General features: G+C 41.1%; 1 protein-coding gene across 1 annotated transcript in view; it reads left to right on the top strand.

Moving 5' to 3' along the window:
• LOC126252471 (uncharacterized) overlaps positions 1-16315 on the top strand; it is a 751218-nt gene that overhangs the window by 726550 nt on the left and 8353 nt on the right. Inside the window, exon 8 of the mRNA XM_049953366.1 lies at positions 11478-11682. Coding sequence (XP_049809323.1) covers positions 11478-11682 — 205 coding nt within the window. The remainder of the gene's footprint in view (positions 1-11477; positions 11683-16315) is intronic.

Raw genomic sequence — 16315 nt, 5'->3', positions numbered from 1 at the left:
CTGAAAAAGCATGGTATCTATAGACAACACATTGCTGTTTGGTTTTCAAGTTTTTCAGCATTAGTGGCGTTTCATGATTCGTAAATGAGTAAATTGGTGCTGATGTGTGAAGCGTGTAATGTCTCTGGGACTGAAACGGAAGAATTTTGACAATCAGTATGTAGCAATTAAGTACAAAATTTCTCATGAGTGTAATGTCTTGTTTACAAAAACAGATAACTAAAACTTAGAAAATAAATTCCATGAGTACTTCAACAGCATTTATGCAAAAGTAATACAGACAGTCATTACGTGAATAGTACGCAAATGGATTAGGAAAGAAAATCGATATTATTTGCACTATGAGTCCTCCGCCATAGCGGTATATAGTAGTTTGCAGATGTAGCTGCAGATTGTGTACGAACATAACAAATATAAAAAAAAAACACATCTCTGTGCCTGTATGCACGTCCTCATGACAGAGCTGGTTAGAGAGTTGTTACCTGAGGAAGGCGTTTCCGAGCTTCTTGAGCGCAGCAAAGGCCTTGCCGTGTGGGGAGGCGAGCGCAGCGGCCCCTGGCAGGAGCGTCTCGCTTGTGCCGTACACGAGCGCCGTGCTGCATCCAGCGCCGGTCGTCGCGGGGTATGGGTTGCAGCCCAGCAGCCAGCTCACCAGCGTAGACTTGCCCGACCCGGCGGCGCCCACTACGGCCACCAGCGGCCTGCAGACACGTCCAGCCTCTCGCTCTCTCACGCACCACGCCGATTCCAAACTCATATCCTATACGACAGGTTGATCCAACGATGCCCCGTGGCCTTGGGACACGAGCCTTTTGAGCGTCCGTCACCTCACCTGCGGACAGGCGTAGGTAGTAAACGCCACCCGCCAGGCATCACCAGGCCACCCTTACCCGCAGGCGGTCGCCAAGGCAAAAACTTCGCTTAATCTGCCCCTGGACAATAATACTGTGCAATATTTCATATTGTGTAGTATTATTGACCGAGACAGGACAGCGTCGAAGGTTGTGAAATATATTGCATAACTAGCGAACCTGGTGATGCTTCGCAATTGCTAAATATGTATGAGAATTGCATATACATCCAAAATTCGCCCGCATCTCGTGGTCGTGCGGTAGCGTTCTCGCTTCCCACGCCCGGGTTCCCGGGTTCGATTCCCGGCGGGGTCAGGGATTTTCTCTGCCTCGTGATGGCTGGGTGTTGTGTGCTGTCCTTAGGTTAGTTAGGTTTAAGTAGTTCTAAGTTCTAGGGGACTGATGACCATAGATGTTAAGTCCCATAGTGCTCAGAGCCATTTGAACATCCAAAATTCCTTTCTGCCCCCTCTCTGCCCGTCTTCTCATTCCCTTCTCTCTCTCCATATATCTCCTCCTCCTCCCATCTCTATGTTCAAAACCTCCTCTCCCTTCTCTCTGTAATGTTCAGTAGCTCTGTACACACCTCCTCCTTCCCCCATTTCTCTGCATAACCTCCTCCCCCTTCCTCCTCTTTCCATCTCCTCGTCTCCTCCCTCTCTAAGTCCATTTCTGTCTGAATGTTGAGCAATTACCGTGTAAAAATTTGAAGTAACTCCGTCAAGATCTTTTCGAGATTTTCTGTAGCAGCATTTTCCTTATACAGGGTGTTACAAAAAGGTACGGCCAAACTTTCAGGAAACATTCCTCACACACAAAGAAAGAAAATATGTTATGTGGACATGTGTCTGGAAACGCTTACTTTCCATGTTAGAGCGCATTTTATTACTTCTCTTCAAATCACATTAGTCATGGAATGGAAACACACAGCAGCAGAACGTACCAGCGTGGCTTCAAACACTTTGTTACAGGAAATGTTCAAAATTTCCTCCGTTAGCGAGGATACATGCATCCACCCTCCGTCGCATGGAATCCCTGATGCGCTGATGCAGCCCTGGAGAATGGCGTATTGTATCATAGCCGTCCACAATACGAGCACGAAGAGTCTCTACATTTGGTACCGGGGTTGCGTAGACAAGAGATTTCAAATGACCCCATAAATGAAAGTCGAGAGGGTTGAGGTCAGGAGAGCGTGGAGGCCATGGAATTGGCCTGCCTCTACCAATACATCGGTCACTGAATCTGTTTTTGAGAAGCGTACGAACACTTCGACTGAAATGTGCAGGAGCTCCATCGTGCATGAACCACATGTCGTGTCGTACTTGTAAAGGCACATGTTCTAGCAGCACAGGTAGAGAATCCCGTATGAAATCATGCTAACGTGCTCCATTGAGCGTAGGTGGAAGAACATGGGGCCCAATCAAGACGTCATCAACAATACCTGCCCAAACGTTCACAGAAAATCTGTGTTGATGACGTGATTGCACAACTGCGTGCGGATTCTTGTCAGCCCACACATGTTGATTGTGAAAATTTACAATTTGATCACGTTGGAATGAAGCCTCATCCGTAAAGAGAACATTTGCACTGAAATGAGGATTGACACATTGTTGGATGAACCATTCGCAGAAGTGTACCCGTCGAGGCCAATCAGCTGCTGATAGTGCCTGCACACGCTGTACATGGTATGGAAACAACTGGTTCTCCCGTAGCACTCTCCATACAGTGACGTGGTCAACGTTACCTTGTACAGCAGCAACTTCTCTGACGCTGACATTAGGGTTATCGTCATCTGCACGAAGAATTTCCTCGTCCATTGAAGGTGTCCTCGTCGTTCTAGGTCTTCCCCAGTCGCGAGTCATAGGCTGGAATGTTCCGTGCTCCCTAAGACGCCGATCAATTGCTTCGAACGTCTTCCTATCGGGACACCTTCGTTCCGGAAATCTGTCTCGATACAAAGTACCGCGCCACGGCTATTGCCCCGTGCTAATCCATACATCAAATGGGCATCTGCCAACTCCGCAATTGTAAACATTGCACTGACTGCAAAACCACGTTCGTGATGAACACTAACCTGTTGATGCTACGTACTGATGTGCTTGATGCTAGTACTGTAGAGCAATGAGTCGCATGTCAACACAAGCACCGAAGTCAACATTACCTTCCTTCAATTGGGTTCAAATGGTTCAAATGGCTCTGAGCACTATGGGACTTAACATCTTAAGTCATCAGTCCCCTAGAACTTAGAACTAGTTAAACCTAACTAACCTAAGGACATCACACACATCCATGCCCGAGGCAGGATTCGAACCTGCGACCGTAGCAGTCGCGCGGTTCCGGACTGCGCGCCTAGAACCGCGAGACCACCGCGGCCGGCCCTTCAATTGGGCCAACTGGCGTTCAATCGAGGAAGTACAGTAACATACTGACGAAACTAAAATGAGCTCGAACATGGAAATTAAGCGTTTCCGGGCACATGTCCACATAACATCTTTTCTTTATTTGTGTGTGAAGAATGTTTCCTGAAAGTTTGGCCGTACCTTTTTGTAACACCCTGTATATCACAATAACAAAGTCCGCCTGCTAAGTTGAGTGGTACATTCTTGCCTCCCACGCGACGGGCCCGGATACGATTCCCGCCCGTGTTGGAGATTTTCTTCGCTCGTGGACTGGATGTTGTGTATCCCTCACCATCATTTCATCCTCATCACCGACACACAAGTCGCCCAATGTGGCGTCGACTGAAATAAGACTTGCACTCGGTGGCCGAACTTCACCGGATGGGGCCTCCCTGCCAACAATCCCACACGTTCATTTCATTTCATTACAAAAACACATAGCCTATGTCCGTCCGAATATTTCTTACAGCACCGTGTAAAAATCTAAATTAAATCGGTAGCAAAAGTACTATTACTATTTAGAATTACGAAAACAACAAAAAACAAAAAATAACCAAATCGGTCGAACCGTTCTCAGGTGGTGACCATTCACAATTTATTTTAATTTCCGACTTTTCTGGTGGATTTTCCTAAAATTTTCTTTCAGTCTAACCTTGTCCTCACAATTACGAACACTTCAGAGACAAATTTCAACCAAATCTGTCGAACCATTATTAATATCGACAATATTTCATACATGCGGCAATTGATATTAATGTCAGGTTCTTCCGTTGGATTTTCCAAACATTACCTTTCATAGGCTACTAACCTTGTCCTGACAATAACGAACAAGCAAAAAAAAAAAAAAAAAAAAAAAAATCAACTCAATTGGTCAAGCCAGTCTCAAGTAAGGATCTTTCATACTTGCGGCAACTTATTTTTATTTGTATAGATAGATATATAGATATGTTGACGGATGTACTGAAATTAGGTTTTTTATTATGCATACTGGTTGTACGGATCTACTGAGATTAGATTTTTATTATGCAAGCTGTTTTTTTATAGTTTGTTGCTAATAATCAGTACCTTTGCCAGCTCAATCCCGTGTATGCGAGACTGTTTATTTTGAGCTATTTGTTCTGTTGTGGAAATCAAACGTGGGAATGGCTACGAAATCAGCAAATCGCGTTTTCTCTTTATGGTGTGTAAAATCAAACGAATATGGTAACCGCCAGAATAAATAGGAAATAGATCGGGCAACAAATAAGCTAGAATACATAAAGCTAGAATACATAAGACTGCGGCCTAATCCTGAGAACCGCAACGAAAAGCGGTGCTGGAGCTGACGAGCTACTGGAGCCAACACTTTGGTACTTCTGACGTGACGAACTTTTTGTAACGGCCAGAAATCCCTTCAGTTTCAGCATTAAATACAGGAGTTATACAAAAACATAAGAACACCAAAAATAGAACACATTACCATGCCTAATACGACGTAGGAAAGCAGTTGGAATTCAAAAAAGCTTCCAGTGGCCTCGGAATGGATAATTACAGATTCTGTATGTGTTTCAAGGACCTCTGTACCAATCTTCCTGCAAAATAGTGGCCAGTCCAGATAACGATGATGGAGGTGGACAGCGAACACGCACCATTACTTCCAAAGTAGACCACTAAGGCTCAGTATGCAGGGTGTGCACTCAACTTAGTAGTTAACTATAATGCCACCGGAAGATCGTAAAATGTGTATGATAAAGTAAGACAAATCTCCAGTAAGAATGTCAGTGCACGTTACGAACAGATAACCTACATTAATTCTTAAAAAAGTACTTACACAGAAAACTTCACTCCATTTACACGTATATAAAGGTGAACCATTGAGTCAGAGTTCATCACACGTACATGTCTGACATACAGTTAAATAACAGCTTTCCTTCTTCACAAAAAAATTGTGCATAATCTGCGTAACATTAAATTATGGATACATGAGAGAGGGAAAGAGAAAACAAGGAGACAGTTAACTATTTGGCACGTTGTGACTTACTTTGAGGTGAAGTCACGAGGAGGCGCTGGGTGGAATTCATGGAAGTCGTGTCGCCTCTCCAGTGGGAGCAGTTTTTCTTCGTAGGCGGTCTGCAGATCAATGCCCACGCGAGACACCACTTCTTCCGACATGTCGTGGCGCAGTAGGCTACCACACTGCGTATATCTGAACTGAATTAAATGCACTGAAATGAGACAAATGGATTGATGGGGATGAAATCAATTAAGAGTTCATTCGTATTAAATGCTATCAGTGCAAACTGTGCAGATATTCTGAATCTGAAATATAAAGAATACATTGTGGCAAGGTTATTTAAACGTGCCCCCCCCCCCTTGCCCCCGGGCCTAACTCGTAATTTACCACTGGTAACCCCACAGTGTCAGAAAGACGTGCTCAGATAACGTTATGATCAATGCCACTGCTCACTAAAAGTAGGAAATACGGGTTACTTCACGAAAGATATTCAACAATTAGTGCCATGACTCGACACTGTTATATTACCTCATACACTGTATTGTTTCTAGGAAAATTTACCATTGCCCAAAAAATTAATTAATCTTTTAATAGACATTAAAAAATTTGTAAGGGACACCGCTGAAAGTCTTCCGTGGAAAATATTTCAGTTTCTTATTAAAGAAGCTGCACTAGTTCGATTATAATATCAAACATTGTGAAATGTAAACTGTATCATACAATCTCTGGATGTCAGAGATGTATGCTGCTGACAGACCAATGTACAGAGTTCCTTGCTTCTGTATCTCAGTGCATTAATGTCAATAGTAAAAATAAGGACAAATTAATTAATTAAATGGGTAAAGAAATGTAAGAAAATGTGTGATATCAGGAAAAAATTTTAGTAAATATTTAACATAAAAAGAAAAATTTCAACAGCAATCAACTTCTGGATTACACATGTAGTTTTAATATGCGCTTTAACGTACCAGAAGCACGAAACGTACATTAAGAAGGTGCAGTCTATATTTTTTTGTTTAAAAGTCTATACCGCGCTAGAAAAAAAGAGAAGTGTTTTCGGTTACACCCGTTTATTAAAATGTCCACCTTCATTGAAATTACTAAGGCATTCAACTCAAATTCATTTTGAAGCGCAGTGAAAAACCAGGTACTCCTCCGAATTCTATGCATTCTTAGAACGTTTCGCCGATCAGAAAGAATGTTTTTCTAGGAGGAAAATAATCTCTCCAAATCACAGGATACCGATGGTGAAGATTTTAATAGATGAAATACTCCGGTAGAGATGTCCACTAGAGCATCTTCTTCGCCCCCATTGAGGACATTGAATATAGTAGTGGAGTATCCTGGATTTCTAGCCAGAACGGCATAAACCCTATTCACTGCCCTCTGCCCAACATCACCTTTAATTTCATCAGGTTGCATTTTACATTCTCTAGAATTTCTAACGATTTCGACAAACTCAACCCTATGGAGATTGATGCAGCTGACAAGGAAGCCCTAGTTGTTATAGATGTAAGCCAGAGCATTTTGTGAAACTAAAGATTCTCTCGGAAATGAATTAATCAAAAATGTCAAGGCTTAGAAATGTTACTTATAAAAACCGACAGCCTCAATCAGTGTACCCTACCTCGTTAGAAGAAACTCAGACGGCAACCCTAGGTTCAGCAGCAGTTATCTATACACCGAGACACGATGCTACATGAAATTATTTTATTTTCTTCTGGTTAGCTGCCACGAACTTCTTCGGGGATATGTTGTAGTGCTTCGGCCAATCAGATGAAGTGGATTAAATGCGGATAGAAATCGGGTAGGGCAGATGCCGCCTTCAGAATGTAGAGAGCAGCATCCGAACTTTTTCTTCTTGAATTCTTTACGTTACACCATGTTAAGACTGTCATTCATAAAACAGGCTACTTTTGAATATTTTGTGTTTTCCAGCACTCTGCAGCAAATCAGGAATGGCTTTGAGGGTTCTTCTCCATCGAACTATCCGTATGTGGTGGTTACTTGTATAGCAACGTACACTTTTCAGAGCCTCCTGGTAACAAAAATCTAAATAGTATTTCTTTAACGCTGATTCATCAGGAATCTGTTGCCTAATGCACTCTTGTAGAAACAGGAATGGCTTTGAGGGTTCTTCTCCATCGAACTATCCGTATGTGGTGGTTACTTGTATAGCAACGTACACTTTTCAGAGCCTCCTGGTAACAAAAATCTAAATAGTATTTCTTTAACGCTGATTCATCAGGAATCTGTTGCCTAATGCACTTTTGTAGAAACAGGAATGGCTTTGAGGGTTCTTCTCCATCGAACTATCCGTATGTGGTGGTTACTTGTATAGCAACGTACACTTTTCAGAGCCTCCTGGTAACAAAAATCTAAATAGTATTTCTTTAACGTTGATTTGTCAGGAATCTGTTGCCTAATGCACTTTTGTAGAAACAGGAATGGCTTTGAGGGTTCTTCTCCATCGAACTATCCGTATGTGGTGGTTACTTGTATAGCAACGTACACTTTTCAGAGCCTCCTGGTAACAAAAATCTAAATAGTATTTCTTTAACGCTGATTCATCAGGAATCTGTTGCCTAATGCACTTTTGTAGAAACAGGAATGGCTTTGAGGGTTCTTCTCCATCGAACTATCCGTATGTGGTGGTTACTTGTATAGCAACGTACACTTTTCAGAGCCTCCTGGTAACAAAAATCTAAATAGTATTTCTTTAACGCTTATTCATCAGGAATCTGTTGCCTAATGCACTTTTGTAGAAACGCGCGGTACTCAGCCACCTGAAGTCTGTACCATGGGAAGTTCGCAGAAACCATAGCGGAGGAAAAATTCATTTTTGGAGTTCGGAGTCTTTTGCATCTACCTCAATAATATTTGCTTCGCAGACCATGACTCTGCTTTGTTCTCTTTGTGTGCAGCACAGTGTATATGTTTCTCAAGTTGGAAGTTCATAGGGCACCCGATCTGCTTACTGTACGCTCGGCATAGAACAGTCTGTTCATCAGTAGTGAAAGCGTTTCCTCGTAAAACAAGATCTTAAAGTAAATGATAATTATGATAAAATGGGAGGCATCATGAACACAAAAATGTCGTGAACCTCTAAGAACTCTTTGTCAAACTTCTTGTCGCACGCACTTCTTACCTGTGAATCGGTATTAACGGCCGGCCGCTGTGGCCGAGCGGTTCTAGACCTTCAGTCCGGAACCACGCGGTTGCTATAGTCGCAGGTTCGAATCCGCCACGGGCATGGATGTGTGTGATGTCCTTAGGTTAGTTAGGTTTAAGTAGTTCTAAGAGTAGGGGACTGATGACCTCAGATGTTAAGTCCCATAGTGCTTAGAGCCATTTGAACCATTTTTGGTAGAAGTCACCTGTAGTCGTAATATGTCTTCTGTTTGACCCACGGCCAATTTTGTTGCACAAGAAATTCTTCACTACACACAATAATGGTTACTATACACAGTATTGTTATTGCACCTGCTTCGCCTTTGTGAACTGAAATTCCGAATCACAGAAAATAAAGCAGAAAACACGACCTTCATAATCCAGATTAGGGTGCTACTAACCATGTTTTATTGCACCAGAGCGTGATTTTTGGTGATAATCTACTTCCTGTCTTCAACTTTTATGGTAGGTCGGATTCGGATTCTGGAAATATATAAATTGATACAGTATAAAATTAAGCAATGTAAAAAATTGTAATTATAGAGAAATATATAAAGTACGTAACTATAACATGAAATATATCAACACTGACAACATAATTCGACAACAGTTACAGGTTTCACGTGCGTAAGAGCGAAGAAAAAGAATATGTAATTACATAAATATCCGGGCTCTACTGCAACGTCGAACTGAATAATATCTAATACGTAACACTGTGTAGTGTCTGAAATGTTCTGTACTGACTGCGTTGAAGCCACTGTTGCAGTAGCTGTCCTTTACTGAACTATGTGATTCATCCATCATTGTTTCCTGGTTGCATTTATATAGCCTGAATTTCGTAAGAGGAACATAACTAGTTCTGTAAAGGGGAATATCTTTTAGTAACTCATAGATAAATATCTTGTGATACTGTCACTTACATTTTCAGAAATACATGTGTAGAATTAAAGCCTCTTTGCATTAGTTCTCCTCTAAATAAATATTTTGATGAAATAGTCCACATTTTGCCTAAATTTCTTGTTGCTTTTGCCCGTAGTCAGCAGTAAGCTTATGAGTGTCATAGTTAGCCGACAAAGCGTTCCTGAAAGGAAAGTGACTTGTGAAATGAATGGATGGAAACAGACTACTAACATGTCCAGTATAAGCCTTAAGTTCTCCAACTGAGTCATCACAGCCCTCACACAGACAATATAACACCAAATAGGCCGACGATAGAGAATACAGATTACTCAGCGCACAATGACAGTAGGAGTTTTACCGAAAAAATGACTTCACATAGAAGCTCTAAGACTTTTAATTATCAGCTGCTATCGAAGTACCTTCGTTTCCTCTCTAACATATGGTGGGAACATTATTATTCGTTGTTTCCTACAGATACTTCATAAGGTATCGAGTATTACCAGTTTCACGACAGTTTTTCAAGGATGACATTTGGGCTTCAAATGGTTCAAATGGCTCTGAGCACTATGGGACTTAACATCTGAGGTCATCAGTCCCCTAGAACTTAGAACTACTTAAACCTAACTAACCTAAGGACATCACATACATCCATGCCCGAGGCAGGATTCGAACCTGCGACCGTAGCGGTCGCGCGTTTCCAGACTGAAGCGCCTAGAACCGCTCGGCCACACCGGCCGGCGGATGACAGTTATTTACTATCAGCATCTTAACAAACACGTCCATAGGGCTGCCTACATGTTTCATCAAAAGGAGTGTTTACCTTCATTGTCGACTTTTTTCAGAGATGCTTTATATATTTATAGGTGCATTCGTTACATTACACCCTGCATCGAGGATCTGCAGTAGTATATTTTCGACATCGTGTTAGTTAAGCATTATATTACGAACTTTTATTAGTTTCGGTATAGCTCATACCATTTCCAAAGGGGGTCGTTTTAAGTAAGAGCACTGAGGAATTAATAGGATATAAATTTCGAACAGTCAGTGTCGTAGATATAGCGAGATACATAGTGCTGACAAAATCTCATTGTGTCTGACAGAGAACACGCCAAATAAACAGAAAAGATTCAGGGAAGATATTTTATAGATGAACCAAATGGAATAGAACCCTGAAACACTATCTAAACTGGAGTCCGCCATTAAGCTTGCAACTTTTGGGGATAATGAAGTAATCATAGAAGTAAGAAGAAGTTTCTGGACAATTCTGAGACTGTCACCATTTTGTCAAATGAACTTTCTATTTTCCGTTCTTCTTAATGACCCCTGTGCACCGTTCTGAAGCTCCTATTGATTGAGGGAAAAAAACGTTTCTTCAGTGTGAGGGACGTATAATTTTCTAAAGACATGTGGGACTGTCCCGCAGGAGCTACGACTGATGACATTGTTTTTCTTATGTGAAGATTATGAGGGTTAGATGCTGCCTCAACGAACAATATTTATTTTGAAACTTCCTGGCAGATTAAAACTGTGTGCCGGACCGAGATTCGAACTTGGGACCTTTGCACTAGAGCACTTGACCGCAAAAGGCAAAGGTCCCGAATTCGAGTCTCGGTCCGGCACACAGTTTTAATCTGCCAGGAAGTTTCAAATCAGCGCACACTCCGCTACAGAGTGAAACTCTCATTCTGGAAACATTCCCCAGGCTGTGGCTAAGCCATGTCTCCGCAATATCCTTTCTTTCAGGAGTGCTAGTTTTGCAAGGTTCGCAGGAGAGCTTCTGTAAAGTTTGGAAGGTAGGAGACGAGGTACTGGCAGAGGTAAAGGTGTGAGGACGGGGCGTGAGTCGTGCTTGGGTAGCTCAGTTGGTAGAGCACTGGCCTGCGAAAGGCAAAGGTCCCGAGTTCGAGTCTCGGTCCGGCACACAGTTTTAATCTGCCAGGTTTCAAATCAGCGCACACTCCGCTGCAGAGTGAAAATCTCATTGTGGAATATTTATTTTATTAATGGTCGGTATAGTATCTTTAATTTTAGAAATCTTTATGTTCCAGAGATTCAGAGCCATGACTTAACGGCATGGATTATATTTCCATGAAGTAAAGCACAACTTGATTACAAACAGAGACGGCATTGTTTAACTAATTAAGACTCGGTTCTAATTTCCAGGTGCACTCTGTGCTTTGTCTGGGATCGCCATTGCCACAGTCGATATGGTGTTCCCGCATCGCTTCTCCACTATCCTCGAAGTGGATTACGACACGCCGTACGACCGCCACATCATTATCGAGGAAAGTCACGACCGTAAAAACGCCGCGGCAGCGCACCGCCTTGAAGCGCCGCCAGGGGCGGGTCTTGGAACGAGGATTCTCAGGCGAGTATATCATCTCTGACTATTGTTCAGCCTGCGGAGGCCTTGTTGGTAAAAATAATGCGTGTAGAAACCGCCACTTCAGACACTGCTACTCACAATTACAACTTGAAACAAATTATTATATGAAAAACTGTTAATGCTAGTGGATTTCATAATAATTTAACTTAGTTAATTTAACTGATCATGGCTCTGCTTGGCTCCCACTTCAGTTTATAGAGGAGCAGTTTCAACACACAGACTCCTGCTTCAGCAAAGTATAGATTTACTTTTCTTTGCAGCTCGTATTAAGTCAAATTCCCTATCAAGACAATGTTCCTGGGAGAAGACTTTCCATCTCTACAACCTGTTCCTCTGGTAATGTGATGCAGAAACTTTCGCCGTGTATCTTTCTCACCTAATAATTATTTAGAGACTTCATCCACTTTAGGCATAAAGGAGGGTCTTCTTTTTGAGAGCAGTTGCAAGCTTAGGTCTGGGACCAACACATCTTCAAAATTTCCGCAACAAGAGTTTCTGCACAAATGAGAAGACATTTCCTTTGTATGAGTGCCTCCTTCGAATCTAATTATATACCTTCAGTGGAAAATATTGTTCTCTGAAGAAAACCCCATAGAAACAAAAAGTTGTCATCAAATTTTCATTGACATATCATCAAATTTTCATTGACATCACAAATAGTTCTATGATTGTTGAATCCAGCTCAGAGGTTTAAGTGAAGAGTGGCAGAGTTAGTTGCAAGTATAACTACTACGCAGGTACGCACTAATTCATCTGAACCCACTGCCTCTCCATCTTTGGTTTCAAATAAACCAGTGTTATCAAAATTGCTACAACTAGAAATAACGACCAAAATGAAACTAAACCTGGAAGACGTATATGACAGTATATCAGCAGTAAATGATTAATACCATGCGCTCTCTTGTGTGAGTGGAAACATCAGTGTTACACCAAACACGTCCCGAGAGTAAGCTCCCTACCCACAGCTAACTTGCTTGCTCGTTATAATCCGTTTCCATCCACCCATTCAACGTGGAGATCATAGTCAAGCCTCAGAAATTTGCTTTGGCAAAGTCATAGCAATACCAGCTTCAAAGTCGTGTCATGCGACGCTCACTGACGCACTACTCATCATCACGTCAACACCACATTTTTTAATTATATTATTCACATTTATTGTCATATTTTCAAACCTTCTTAAACGTCCAAGCTCTGCAACTTTAGCGTTATGTATACTATCACATTTTGGATAGGAAAAATTTTCCTATTTTAAATCACTGTGTTGTACGGGATCATTTTATTCTGGCTGGAATAATTTGACACTGAGGAAAGAAAATTTCTGTTGCACAGAAGCATGATATAAGTATAGTACGTGGTCTTATTACAAAGTCTGGAGACAATTTGATTTAGGTTTTCAAATGTTGCAGTTTCTCCTTTAGGCTTGATTATAAAACTTGCTTAGTCAGGAAATAGAACTATTTCTCTTTCTTGGGGATATTGTGGCAGATCAGTTATATGTAACAACTACAACATTGGATCCCACTTCTATTCTTAAGATGCTATTTCGTTGGATACACTCTTTCGATTTCATAATGTGACACTCTGCATACTTTTAATGAAATAGGGTGAAAACCAGTCACCAACAAGATCTCAATAGCTGAGCTTCTCTAGAAGAATTCCTTCAACAATAAAATTAAATTTTTTTTACAAGTCACCGAAAATACCATGTGGTAATATTTTGTCATTTAAATGTTGTACAATCTGATTCATGAATTGAAAAATAGTGTGTTCTGTGGAGCACCCCTTTTGAAATCCAAACTAAGTATCTCATTTTGAGACACGTGTGTTAGGGTTTTTCATACACAATCTTTTCCAGTACCTTCGAGAAGCAGTTAATTAGTGAGACTGGTTGGTAACTATTAACATCTGTCTTACTACCTTTCTTGTAAAGGGATATCTCAATAATACATTTCAGTCACTCTCAAAATGTCCTCTGTGATAGTGATGTAAGTATACATGACTGAAAACACGGCGTATTTTTTTGGTAATTTACTTGAGGTAGCGTAAACCTCATGAGAGTTTTTGATTTGAAGGATTTAATTACATTTTTAATTTCTTTGGCAGACCATGGAGTAAGCGTGATTTGCCTCTTTGTAAGTGACGTAGATTCTTGTACATATTTTACTGATATATCGCTTAATGTGTCTATGAGCTACTTGAAGGAAATGATTGTTATTAAGAACGTTGAGTACGTGACTGCTATCATTTATTACTTGGCTGATTTCTTAAATCACAAAGTCCTCGCATTTCCTATCTGATTTTCCATTTAATCTTTCACCTATCAATGACATAAACCTAATTTTACTACCCACTTCATTAATTTCGGTCAATATAAACAGTATTTTAACCACTTTTCTTAAGACTGTGTATTATTTCTTGAAATACAAAATAAGTACTGCTTCTCTGTTAGTTCCAGCTAGTTCATACTTTTTCTTTTCCTTACATAATACACTGAAGCGCCAAAGAAACTGGTATACGCATGCGTATTCAAATCATAGATATGTAAGCAGGCAGAATACGGCGCTGTGGTCGGCATTGCCTATATAAGACACCAAGTGTCTGGCGCAGTTGTTAAATCAGTTAGTGTTGCTACAATGGCCGGTTATCAAGATTTAAGTGAGTCTGGATGTGGTGTTATAGTCGGCGCACGAGCGGTGGGACACAGCATCTCCGAGGCAGCGATGAAGTGGGATTTTCTCGTACGACCGTTTCATGAGTGCACTGTGAATATCAGGAATCCGTAAAACATCAAATCTCCGACAAGGCTGCGGCCGGAAAAAGATCCTGCAAGAACGGGACCAACGACGACTGAATCGTTCAACGTGACGGAAGTGCAGCCCTTCCGAAAATTGTTGCAGATTTCACTGCTGACCCATCAGCAACTGTTAGAGTACGGACCATTCAACGAAACATCATAATATGGGCTTTCGGAGCCTAAGAACCACTCGTGTACCCTTGATGACTGCACGACACAAAGCTTTATACCTCGCCTGAGCCCGTCAACACTGACATTGGACTGTTGATGACTGGAAACACGTTTCCTGGTCGAGCGAGTCTCGTTTCAAATTGTATCTAGCGGATGGACGCATACGGGTATCGAGACGACCTCATGAATCCACGTATCCTGCATGTCAGCAAGGGATTGTTCAAGTTGCTGGAGGCTCTGTAATGGTGTGTGGGGTGTGCAGTTGGAGTGATATAGGACTCCTCATAATGTAGATACGACTCTGACAGATGACACGTACGTAAGCATCCTTCCTGTCTGATCACTTACATCCATTCATGTGCGTTGTGCATTCCGACGTATCTAGGCCTTAGCACAGACGAATTTCAATCTCTGGTATGTTTTAAAAGGAAATATAAAAAATAATACAGCCTAACATTCCATCGAAACCCTGACTACAACCAATTTTGGTGAATAAAAAGTTTACAATTTTCATGATTCGCATGAGATTTAATCATAGATTATTCCCCAGCCATCTTTATCGAATACACATTCGAGATAATCCTTTTTATGAATGTGGTGGAATAACAGTAGGAGACCTCAATCACATTTTTTTCGAATGTGAGCTGTATGCTAACTAGCAAATTGATTTGGTAACCTTTAATCAGATCTCATCAACTATTATAAACTAATACAGAAACTCTTCTTCATCAAAATAATATATTAACTTTGTAACTAATCATGAAATTTTTCGGTGAATGTAACCTTACTCTGTAAATGAGAGGTGTTTGTACGGTCTTCAGGCCAAAAGTCACAAATTTTTAAAATTAAAAACTACGTGGGTCTATTCGGCTGAATTTTTGAGCAGGCATGTGATATAAATTGAGTATTCCCAGTGACACACGACCAGATGCATGACAGTTCAGTTGGCAAAATCGCTACGAATTGAGGATGGTTAACGGAAGTGTAGCGGTTAGAATTGGAGTTGGATTTTTTCCACATTCCATTTCATTCAAACCAGCATTTGAAATTTTTGCTACCTGTCGCCAGAAATGAATTCGTGAGCTCTTACAGCTGAGGAAAACTGTTTCAGATAACTTTTTCCATTAACAAGACCTTACAGGGAAGTGCTGTAGGAGTTGGAACTCAACAGAAGTAAAGTTGGTTTGGCTATTACATTCCTTTTCGTGTGCTGGATGTTCCTAACAAACGTGTTTGCTAATGGTAGAATTGTGTTTAAAATTGCAATACTGATATTTGTTTGGATATGAATCTCAACTTTTATCCATTAAACAATAAATAATGTTGTTCGTGGCGCTGTTGATAAATTGTGTGGACTACCTTAACAGTTTCAATTTTTCCATTTTTTTAATATCATCAGTTTATAAAATCAGTGACAATAAAACTTTAGAACTAAATAAAAAATCTTAACTGCTATATACAACGGGGTACCACCCCTTCCCCCCAAAAAATGATAAAAAGAAACAAACAGGATAACATTGGCATGGGCGGATTTCTGTTGCTAGGCATGTAGATGTGCATAGCGCAACTCATTGCCAGTTAAGTGCCGCCTGTGTTGTCGACTTGGCTTGTTCCATTCAGTTGCAGTGATTGTTTTTGCTAGCGCTGTTT

The sequence above is a fragment of the Schistocerca nitens genome, chromosome 4, assembly GCF_023898315.1.
Source record: "Schistocerca nitens isolate TAMUIC-IGC-003100 chromosome 4, iqSchNite1.1, whole genome shotgun sequence".
Lineage (NCBI taxonomy): Eukaryota > Metazoa > Arthropoda > Insecta > Orthoptera > Acrididae > Schistocerca > Schistocerca nitens.
Note: the sequence above shows the minus strand (reverse complement) of the source record. Positions and strands in the feature narration are given on the sequence as shown.